The sequence below is a fragment of the Phascolarctos cinereus genome, unplaced genomic scaffold (assembly GCF_003287225.1).
Source record: "Phascolarctos cinereus isolate Bilbo 61053 unplaced genomic scaffold, phaCin_HiC Scaffold_3;HRSCAF=262, whole genome shotgun sequence".
NCBI classification, from domain to species: Eukaryota; Metazoa; Chordata; class Mammalia; order Diprotodontia; family Phascolarctidae; genus Phascolarctos; species Phascolarctos cinereus.
The window spans coordinates 252,412,355-252,424,865 of NW_027555736.1; the positions used below are offsets into that span (position 1 = coordinate 252,412,355).

General features: G+C 34.7%; 1 protein-coding gene across 1 annotated transcript in view; it reads left to right on the forward strand.

Annotated features, from left to right (window-relative positions):
- The window catches only part of NIN (ninein), a 164,871-nt gene extending 155,367 nt beyond the window's left edge, over nucleotides 1-9,504 (forward strand). The window contains 1 exon segment of the mRNA XM_021004667.2: nucleotides 8,733-9,504. Coding sequence (XP_020860326.2) covers nucleotides 8,733-8,942 — 210 coding nt within the window. The 3' untranslated portion in view covers nucleotides 8,943-9,504.
- The last annotated feature ends 3,007 nt before the right edge of the window (nucleotides 9,505-12,511 follow it).

Here is a 12,511-nt window from a genome sequence, read left to right on the forward strand (position 1 = left end):
CCATATCTTTCCCAACATTTATCATTTTCCTTTTCTGGCATATTAGCCACTTGATAGGTGTGAGGTTGTGGCTCAGAGTTGTTTTAATTGGTGTTTCTCTAATCAGTAATGATTTAGAGCATTTTTTCATGACTATAGATAGCTTAAATTTCATCTGAAAACTGCCTGTCCATATCCTTTGACTATTTTCATTTGGGAATGACTTGTATTCATATAAATCTGACTCAGCTCTCTAAGTATTTGAGAAATGAGGTCTTTATCAGAAACACTAGCTGTAAAAAGTGTTTCCCAGCTTTCTGCTTTTCTTCTGATCTTGTTTGCATTGATTTTGTTTGTGTAAAAACTTTTTACTTTAATACGATCAAAATTATCCATTTTGCATTTCATAATGTTCTCTATCTCTTCTTTGGTAGTAAATTCTTCCTTTTCCATAGATCTGCCAGGTAAACTATTCCTTGCTCTCCTAATTTGCTTATGGTATCAACCTTTACATCTAAATAATTTACCCATTTTAACCTTATCTTGGTATAGGATGTGAAATCTTGGTCTATGTCTAGTTTCTGCCATACTATTTTCCAGTTTTCCCAACAGTTTTTTCTCAAATAGTGAGTTCTTATCCCAGAAGCTGGATTTTTTGGGCTTATCAAACAGTGGATTACTATAATAATTTATGACTGTCTTGTATGCCTAAACCTATTCCACTGATCCACCACTCCATTTCTTAGCCAGTATCAAATAATTTTGATGATTGCTATTTTATAATTTTAGATCTAGTATAGCAAGGCCATCTTCTTTGTATTTTTTTTTTATTCTTTCCCTTGATCTTCTTGACCTTTTGTTCTTCCAGATGAATTCTGTTATTAATTTTTCTAGCACTATCAAATAATTTTTTGTAGTTTGATAGGTATGGCACTAAATAACTAAATTAATTTAGGTAGAATTGTCATTCTTATTACATTAGCTCTGCCTACCCATGGTCAATTGATATTTTTCAATTGTTTACATATGACTATCTCTGTGAAAAGTGTTTTGTAATTGTGCTCATATAGTTCCTGCGTTGTCTTGACATGTAGACTCCCAAATATTTTATATTGTGTACAGTTATTTTAAATGGAATTTCTCTTTCTATCTCTTGTTGCTGGGCTTTGTTGGTAATATATAGAAATTCTGATGATTTATGTGGGTTTATTTTATATCCTGCAACTTTGCTAAAGTTGTTAATTATTTCAAGTAGTTTTTTAGTTGATTGTATATGCCATCATATCTTCTGCAAAGAATGATAGTTTTGTTTCCTCATTACCTATTCTAATTCCTTCAATTTCTTTTTCCCATTGCAAAGCTAACATTTCTAGTATAATATTGAGTAATAGTGGGGATAATGGACATCCTTGTTTCACCTCTGATTTTATTGGGAAAAGCTTCTAGCTTATCCCCATTACAGATAATGCTTACTGATAATTTTAGATAGATACTACTTAATCATTTTAAGGAAAACTCCATTTATTCCTGTGCTCTCTAGTGTTCTTAACAGGAATGCGTGCTGTATTTTGTGAAAAGCTTTTTCTGCATCTATTGAGATAATAATATGGTTTCTGTTAGTGTTGTTATTGATATGGTCAATTATTCTGATAGCTTCCCTAATATAGAACCATCCCTGCATTCCTAGGATAAATCTCACCTGGTTATAATGTATTATCCTAGTGATAAATTGCTATAATCTCTTTGCTAATATTTTGTTTAAAATTTCTGCATCAATATTCATTAGGGCAATTGGTCTATAATTTTCTTTCTGTGTTTTGGCTCTTCCCCATTTTAGGTATCAGCACCATATTTGTGTTATAAAAGGAATTTGGTAGACTCCTTCTTTGCCTGTTTTTCCAACTAGTTTATGTAGTATTGGAATTAATTGTTCTTTGAATTTTTGGTAGGATTCTCTTGTAAATCCATCTGGCCCTGGAGATTTTTTCTTAGAATTCATTGATGACTTCTTCATTTTCTTTTATTAAAATTAGGTTATTTAAGTATTTTTTGTACTCTTCTGTTAATCTGGGAAATGTATATTTTTGTAAATATTCATCCATTTCACTAAGATTGTCAAATTTATTGGCATGCAGTTGGGCAAAATAGTTCCTAATTATTGTTTCAATTTCTTCTTCATTGGTGGTGAATTTATCTTTTTCATTTTTGATACTGGTAATTTGGTTTCCTTCTTTCTTTTTTTAAAATCAAATTAACCAAAAATTTATCTATTCTATTGTTTTTTTCATACAACCAGCCCTTAGTTTTATTCATTAGTTCATTAATTTTCTTAATTTCAATTTTCTTAATCTCTTCTTTGGTTTTCAGAATTTCTAATTTGGTGTTCAATTAGGGCTTTTTAATTTGTTCCTTTTCTAGCTTTTTTAGTTGTATGCCCAATTCATTGATCTGTTCTTTCTTTATTTTATTCATGTAAGCATTTAGAGATATAAAATTTCCCCTAAAAACTGCTTTGTCAGTTCTTCTGGGCAAAGACAGGAGTGACTGTGCTTCAGGAGTCTCTGTGCTTGGAGACTTGGAGGAGGAGCCACAGCTGATGCCAGTGGTATAGGCATTCTACTGCTATCAAATGCATCCTTTTCAGATAATGAAGCAATAAAAATTACACGTAACAAAGGGCCATGGAAAGATAGACTAAAAATTAATTGGAAACTAAATAATTGAATCCTAGGGAATGAATGGGTTAAACAACAAATCATAGAAACAATCAATTTCACCAAAGAGAATGAAGTTTGGTTTTTTTTTGTACAAAAGAATCTTGTCTATCATATTAAAAAAAAACCCAACTAGGTAGAGAATGGATGGGTGGGATCAGGAATTGAGGAAGGAGATTCTGACTTCAGATATAGGAAGTTATTTTCCTTCACTTTCACTCTTCCCCCGACCCTCCCTCTCCCACTACCCACAAGCACTTATGGGCCATGTATTCAGGAGTAAAAAGAAGGTCCAATAAGGATACAACATTGATTCAAGTGAACACAACTTTCCCTTCCTCTCTATCTATCACAGAGTAGCACCCAATCAAAGAGGTATGTTGACTTGGCAGCAATGGGAATTTCAGCAAGGCTAAGGAGCCTTGATTCTTTATAAGGTTAGCATTTTATATTGTGAGTGTCCAGGAAGTCATTACCAGTGGTTCAAACCCTGGTACTTCAGACCTGTCAAGCCTTGAGGCAGGCCTCCTTATTCTTCTAATGAGTAACTAACTTAGCCTATATTAAACAAATGATGCTTCTAACACAAGAGGTTATTATCATATAAAAGACCTTCAGAATTTTCTATCATAGAAGCAGAACCTTTGTGGATGATGGTGAAATCACATCACATATCCTTGTGGTTAGCAAAAGTGAAATCTAGGAGATTAATGAACTGAGGCCTCGGCAGTCAGTTATTGTTGTCGCTCAGTCATTTTTCAGTCACGTCTGAGTCTTCATAACCCCATGTGGGGTTTTCTTGGCAAATATTCCGGATTGGTTTGCCATTTCCTTTCCCATTTCATTTTACAGGTGAGGACTGAAGCAAACAGGGTTAAGTTACTTGCCCAGGGTCACAAAGCTAGTAAACGTCTGAAGCTAGATTTGAACTCAAGAAGATGAGTTTCCTGACTCCAGGCCTGAACTCTATCCACTGCCCCACCTAAGCTGCCCAGCCAGTTATTACTTACACACTTTAACAAGTCCATTAAATATCCTGAATTATCTTTCTGAGATAAGAAACTACTGTTCTCCTTTTACTTTTAAACTTTAAATTTTATTATCCCACAGAATTTTTAAAGCTTTGTCCAGAGTACAGAAGCATGACACTTACTAGCTGTGTGACCCTGGGCAAGTCACTTAACCCCAATCACTTCATCAAAAAGCAAAAAACCAAAACAAACAAAACCAGAATACAAAAGCACGATTTAGGTTTTAGAAATTTACTTTGAAACCTTAGAGATACCAATTTAGCAGCTAGTCCTGAAGAATGTTGCCTTTTTAAATAACAACTAGGGGGTTGCAGATCTTTAATTGTTCTAATTCTCAATAGCTGGGGTTTTTAACCTGGATCCAGGAACATTTTTTAAAAATATTTTTATAACTGTATTTCAATATATTTGATTTCATTTTTAATTCTATATATTTTATTTTATTCATTTAAAATGCATTATTCCAGGAAGGGACTTAAAGGTTTCACTGGACTGCCAGAAGGAAACATGATAAAAGAAAGCGATTTTCCTAAAGCTTAGAGCTGATTGTCACCTCCATACTTAAACTCTAATGGCTCCATATTGTCTTCCAAGAAAAATCCTCCGTTTGACATTCTAAGCCTTTCATAACCTAGGCCTACCTCCTACCTTTGCAGTTTTTTTATACCTTACTCCCCACCATGTACTCTTTGATCTGGTGACTCTGGCTTTCTTGCTGTTCCACAAATAAAATACTTCATCTCTTGGGTCCGGGAATTTTCTCTGGCCGTATTCCATGCCTGGAATGCTTTTCCTCCTCATCTTTCCCTTGTGGCTTCCTTCAAAACCCAACTAAAGTTTCTTCTTCTACAGATTGTGACCTCCTTGAGGGCAGGGATTGTCTTTTGTGTTGTGTTTTTTTTTTTATCCCCAGTGCTTAGCACAGTGCTTGTCTCATAGCAGGCACTTAATAAATGTTTACTCACTGACAACTGTCTCATAGAGTTGTTGTAAGGATCAAAAAGGATCATCTATGTAAACCTTCAGTTGTCACTGATTACTATTAGTCTAATATAAACTTCGGGGATTCATATATTACTGATATGTGGACCAAATAATTTAAATATTACCAGATTTTATACTTTAAAGGAGAAAGAAATTAATTGAGAGTCTTATTTGTTAGTTATTAGAGTAAAAGGAGATTAAAAATTTAATCCTGATCACCCTGAATGACTGACAGAGGTGGTTAGCCTATTAGAAAAGAGCATTGCATTTGGAGTCAGAGGGCCTGGGTTTGGATCTTAGCTGTTCTACTATTTGACCTTGGTTAAGCCACTTAACCTAACTGGGCCTCAGTTTCCTCACATGTAAAATGACAGTATTGGGTTACATGAGCTGTAATATCCCTTTCTTCTTCCTAGAATGCCACCATATATTTTCTTTTATTCTTCAGTTTGATATGAAATTCATGGTTTCCCCAAACCCTCCAGATTAAAAGCATCATCTGATATTGAGTGACTTTTAGGAATGAGTACAGGCTATTTTGAAATATGACGAGCTTGAGAAGAGGAGAGAGGAGACCTGATATAGCAGATATTGGAACAGTTCAGTTTGCCAAGATAAACCTTTAGTTTGGACAATACTTATGAGATATGACAGCCCAAAGAGGTTTCAGTCTAGGCTTGTTACCTGGTACCTTTCAGAGAAGTCTTTGGTTTGACTACAGACTTATTTTTGAACATTATATTACAGATCAAAATTTTTTTTGATGGAATATTTTTTCTTTAAGTAATATATCTTATCTAGGTCTCCCACTTTGTACATTTTCCCTTTACCAATAGAAGTTATGTTTCTATTGAGAACTTATTTTAATTTTTTCTTTTTCCTTTCTTAAAAGAAGTTGCTATATTTTATGTGAAAACACTGATGAGGTTTAGAGGTTTAGGGGTGCTAGGACCCCGAGATCACAAACTTGGGCCCTGTCTCAATGAATTCAACCCAAATCTTCTTTCAGCCAGAGAAAAAGTTTATTAGAAAGAAACCATACAGGCCAGACTCTTAAGGAATCTGAACATTAGTGATGCTTGTAAAGATGAGCAGGCATGAGAAAGCCTCAGCCTTTAAATGGGGGCCAGGGTGGATCTCATATACACTAAAGTAACTGACCAGAGGAGGGTCTGGGTGACTTAGGGAGAATTCCATTTGAATTGTCTGAGACATTGAATAGACAATAGGAATTGATAATGAAGGGAACTGGAAGGAAGAAGTTTGAAAGGCATCTGAATAAGATTAAAAGGTGGGGCTTGAGCTTTCAAAAGGAGATAAGGGGAGTAGATAAGGAATCCTTTGAGACCCGAGTAAGAAAAGATTAAGGGTTTTCTGGGGCCGGTAGACAAATAGGAGCCGAATTCTTTTTGGTTCAAGGGGCAAAGTTCTCAGCTTGGGCCCATACCCTATCAACCCTAAGTGATAAATCAATAGAAATATTTTGAGTTGTAATGAGTCAATAGTAATCAAGTCGATCAATAACAGTTCCAATTATTTTTTATCAAAAAAGAGCTGCTATAAATATTTATAAATATTTCCACATGTGTAGCTCCTTTTCCTATTTCTTTGATCTCTTTAGGGTATAGAACTAGCAGCAATATCAAAGAGTGTGCACCGTATAATACTCAACAAATATTTATTAAGCCGTTACTATGTACCAAGGCACTGCGCTAGGTTTTTGGACGTAGATACAAATTGCTTTCCAGAATGGCTGGACCAGTTCTCAACTCCACCAACAGTGGAATGTATTAATAATATACCTGTTTCCTCATAGCACATCCAGTATCTGTCATTAACTTTGCTAATCTGGTGGGTATGTTATGGTTACCTAAGAGTTGTTTTAATTTGCTTTTCTTTCATTATTAGTGATATGAGCATTTTTTTCATATGACTCTTGATAGCGTGGATTCCTTCTTCTGAAAATTGCTTATTCATATCCTTTAACCATTTGTCAATTGGGGTAACATATTGACCTTGAAGACAGGATGTGCAGAGACGACTTGATGATTATATAGCTCCCAGAGGAATATGACAAGTCAAAAAACTGAACATCGTAGTGCAAGAAGTAGTACAAGAAAGCTGCTCAGAATTCCTGAATACAGAAAACAATGTACAAATGAAATAATCCATAGCTTGCCTCGAGCACAAAACTTTATGCTGGAATTCAATTGAGGAATGGCTCCTTTTCTTATAAATCTGAATCAGTTCCTTCTATTTTAGAAATGAAACTTTTATTAGAGAAACTTACTGCAAAGATTTTTTCCCTGATTTTCTGCTTCTCCTAGTTTTAGCTGAATTGATTTTGTATCGGTACAAACTTTTAAATTTTATTCAATCAAAATTGTCCATTTTACTTCCTGCGAACCTCTCCCTTATTTGGTCATAAACTCTTCCCCTATCCATAGATTTGATATGTGATTTCTGCCATGCTCCTATAATTTGTCTATGTGTCACTCTTTGTATCTAACTCATATATCAATTTAGAGCTTGTCTTGGTAAAAGGTATGAGGTATAGATCTCTACCTAGTTTCTGCCAGACTACTTCCATTTTTCCTAACAATTTTTGTTGGAGTGATTTCTTGTCCGCCTCAATGCCAGGATCTTTGGATTTATCAAACACTAGACTACTGTGGTAATTTTTTTTTAATATATTGTATACCCAGTGGTCAACATCTCTATTTCTTAACCAGTACCAAATTGTTTTGACGACTACCCTTTTTTCTCACTTTTTTTCATTGCCACTAGTTACTAATATGCAGATTGTATGGATTACAATATCTAGCCATCTAATATATTACATTGGCTCATCTTCTACCTAGACCCATTTATTTTATTCTATCATTTATTTTATTTGATTTTTTTCATGTATTCTTGTCATCCTCTGATAGGAAAAATGAGATTTCTTCATCTTCAAAAAATTCTTCAACTATAAAATGAGGTTTCACTAGATTATTTCTAAGATACTTTCTAGCTATGATAGTCATTGAATTATCATGTTTCAATTAACTTGAGGATTTATACATCATAGCTGCAGTGACATGAATCATTCATTAAGCATTTAATAACCACCTACTTTGTCTCAGACACTGTGGTGGACTCTAGGGATATAGAGATAAAAATGTCCACAGGGAGCTAACATTCTCTCTCGAGGGAAATAGATTCCTTTCCAGGCTGCACTATAGATCTATTCACCATGCTCCAGCTTTTTATCCTGAAATCTCACAGCAGCCCAGGAATTCACACATTAGAAGGATCCTCTACCCCTGCAGCATATCTCTTACATTAGATGGCTCTTCCAGGAACCTCTGTTTAAGTAGGGTACCCAGCCAGTCATGTCTTATTCCTCTTCAGGTTGTACTCCCAACTTCCTCTACCCTTTACCCTGCCTGGTAACTTTGTGGATCTATACCACTGCCCCCTTTTCAGCTTCCTTTTCTCTGTTATCTTCCCAGCATTAGAATGTAAACCACTTGGGGGCAAGGACTATCTTTCTTTTTACTTGTATTTGTATTTCTAGCACTTAGCCTAGCACCTGGCACCTTGTAGCCTTTACTAAACGCTTATCGACTGACCTACTAATGGCTAACAAACAGAACCAACTCCCTTGTTTTAATATTTTAACATTATTAATCATTAATTAATTAATTAATGATTAATTAATAAAATTAGAACATGTCAGAGAATTAATTTCATTTCTTTTTAGCCAGTTTTTAGCCAACTGTCAATTTGTCTTCTTGTTCTTTAGTAATTTCTGTAAGCAAACTGAGCAGTAAAAGAACATATAGAATTAAATATATTGTATCTGTACTAAAAATGCTGTCAACTGAGGATGAATTTTTTCTTTATAAAGATATACTTAATAGAAACAATTTGCCTTACGGTCATTTGCCCACTTTGTGCAAAATAAACAATACATTCTTTCCCATCTCATTCCCAACCCCCCAGCCCCCACCCAATTGAAAATCTCTGGTTCTATTTTCAGCTTTGCAAGAATACAAAATCTGAAGCAGTGATGAAGGATCTATATGTTGAAAATACTCACCTGTTAAAAACTTTAGAGATTACTGAACAACAGCAGAAAACAGCAGAAAAGAAAAGCTATCTTTTGGAAGAGAAGATTGCAAGCCTCAGTAATATCATCAGGAATCTAACACCAGCACCAATGATTTCTGCACCTCCTCTCAGGTCATAAATGAGCCATAAAATCTACATACAAGAATATATACACTATACTAAAATATAACATTTCAGTAGGATATTCCTGTCCCTTTCCTCTCCCTTCTCATGCTTAGGGTATGATTATTTTAATTTTAATTTTCAGTTAGACAGTATAAATTACTGCTACTACAATAAGAAGTATGAAAGCCCTGAGTGCTTCTAAAATGTGACAAGTTAAGAGGAAACATCCTAAACTGAAGTGTTTGCTAAAAGATAAAAGGGAAATCTCAGCATCTTACACAAATTTTTTTAAAATCGGTCCTTTTCGGAGTTGAGAATAGTTTTACTCTGTGGTTTGAATTATTTCTAAACCTTGAATTCAATGTATTTTAAAAAAATATTGTCTTTGTGGTCACCCTTGATGAGATGAAATCCTAATTTCATATGAAATCAAGCCAAATTAAAAACTTAAAACCCCTTTTAGCCAATTTTTTAAAAAAATTTAAATCTGTACAAAGAGTAATATGAATGTAAACTCTGATTATTTCAAGTTTGAGGGCTTGTGAAAATGGTTAAAAATAAAAGTATTACAAATATGTGCGTGTGTTTTTTCCCCTGAATCTGTGTATGAAAACAGTATTCACTCTTCTGCTGTATTGTTCCGCCTTATGTTTAACTGAAAAGATAGGACCCACTAAGGATAGAAAAACCTAATAGAGCTCTGCCTTCTAACTACTCATTAAACATATCATAGATACTGAATTAAATTATTAATTATAATACAACGTTGAGTATTTTAAAAACTGTAATTACTTTAAATATCTTTTTCCACTCTATTAGAATTTTTTTTGAAGTTGTCTCCTAGGAACTGGACAAAGCCACTTCTTTATCTTTTTTTTTAATTCTTTAATTTAAATTATCAAGAAAGCTGTGAAATAATCTTTTAATTTATTTAAGGTCAACCTCTATTCTTAGAAACATAATAAGCTACCCAAATAGCTTTTAAAAAAATTCTCACTTAGCTTTCAGTTAATAAAGTTCTGAGATAAACTTAAGAATTCTAACTTAAGATACTTTAAACTTACTTCCTGAATGACTGTGTACCCTCTTTATAATTTGAAATATATAAAACCTTATGACCTTATTACTGATGTGTGTATGTGTGTGTGTGTGTATATATATATATATATATACACACACATATATATATAAACATGTCATTCATATATATACATATATGTGTGTATATATATTATATATGTACATATCTATAATATTATATATATGTACATATTTATAAATGACATATGTTTGATACTTTACCAAATGATAGCATTTATGACTTCATAGGTAAGTCCTAGGACAGTTATCTCAGACTCAGAAAGCTTAAGTCACTTGTCCAAGGTCACTCAAGAAGCTTGCCCCCAAAGCAGGTATATGTAGGAGACAGGATTTGAACCCAGTATGTGGTATATGTCCAAGATGGGATTTGAATACAGGTCTTCCTTACCTCAAATGGAATACTATATCATACTGCCAGGCTGCCCGTAGAATCGCAACAGGCTGTTTATATAGTCCTGTTTATACAGTGCTTTAAGTTATTATATTATCATTCTCCCCCCCCCCCCATGAGAGATCATCCCCAGAAACTTAGTTGCCCAGATATAGGGATTTTTGGTCACAGCCACTTACAAAGACCATCTGCTGAGGCATAAAAGGGTTGCAATCTGTACTGATGGAGGAACAGATCATACTGATGCAATCACAGATCCCTGAAGGTTTCAAGGTTTTTTTTTTAAACAGTTGAGGAAGCTGAGGCTAAAGAAGTAAAGTGCCTTAAGCAGTTATACAATTCATCTTGTCTGAGAGCCAAGACTAGATCCAAGATGCCTAACTCCTTGTCTGTCCATGTTCTTTCCACTGGACTGGAAATGGGAGGGGAAGGAGAGAAGTGGGGATATAAAGATGTAGGATCATAAGACCATCAAGAGCAGGAAGGGTCTGCAGAGGCCATATAATCCAACGTCCTCATTTTGCAAATGAGAAAACTTTCCCAAGGTCACATGGGTAAACAACAGAGGCAGGATTTGAACCCAATCAGTGCCTTTTCCCTTGTGCCACATTTGTCATATGTATGCATGTATGTGTGTGTGTATGTGTGTATGCCTAACTATATGTATGCATGTGTGCCTGACTATATGTGTGCATGTGTGACTGTGTATTTATGCATGTATATGCTTGATTGTATTGTGTATTCATGACTGTATTGTATATGCGTGTATGTATGCATAACTGTATTATGTGTGCCTGTATGCATCTAGGTATCCTATTTTATGCATGTATATGCCTGACCGTATTGTGTATGCATGGCTATATGTATGTGTAACTATTTGTATATATGCGTGACTTTTATATATTCATGGGTGTATGTATGTATGCATGACTGCATTGTTGCCTAACTGTATGTATATATGGCTATATATGTACATATGCTTGACTTGACTGTATTATGTTTGCATGTCTATGTATATATTCATGATTGTATTATGTGCGTATACTTGTATATATGTGTACAGGTATTATACATGTCATACACGCAGATATATGCCTATATTTCATAATGGGGGTCAAAAGTTTAGTCTAAGGCTAAAACTAGCACAGCCTGTAGTAATATTAGTGCTTGATATGTGCAGAGAGCTGGGAAGTTCTTCCAAGCCATCCAGGTATTTTAATAGGTAGATTTAAAAAGTACATGCACCAAGAATTCCCATCCAGTATCCTAGATGTAGCAGCAAAACCAAACTGCTCTGTGAAGGCACAAACCTAGAGTCTGAACTGTACAGATAAATGAATCCATACAACATGTAGGTTTTATATAGGTATCCCTGTGGAGAGAGAGGGAGACAGAGAAGGATAGACATAGAGAGAGAAACTTAAGGCTCATAAAAGAAATATTCATTTTAGAATCTTAAAGTTAGAAGAAAGCTTTACAGGTATCTAGTGTACCCTTCAATCCAATGAAGAAATTCTTTGTCTATTAGATACTTCTCCAGATTGTTTGAATGCTTGTGATAATGATAGTCCACTCTGCAAGACAGCCCATTCCATTGACAGATAGATCTTTTTATTAGAAAAATACTGTTTGAGGCAACATCTACCTCTTTTTAATTTTTACCCATTGATGCTGTCTCTTAGAGTAACACAGAGAAATCTAATCCTTCTTCCACATAACAGCCTTCTAATATTTGACAACATTTTCACATCTTCACATTTTCCAGGCTAAACAAAATTTCCTTCAGACTCCTGTCACGACTTCCAGAACATTCTGTATTAGCTTTTATTCCAGGATGGTAGACACTTGAAAATAGAGTTGACTCTGATGAAGGCTTAAAGGAGATTGAATTTGCATGATGCTCACATGATGATTTTCAAGATCAGTCAAGGTCTTTATCATTGAACTTGGCTTACTATATAGATATCACCTAGTCCTGTCATTTCTACCTCTGGGAGATCCCTACATGTGCCTCCTTCTCTCCTTCGATACCACAATCTCTCTGGTGCAGGTCTTCAGCACCTCATGACTAGACTACTGCAGTGACCTTA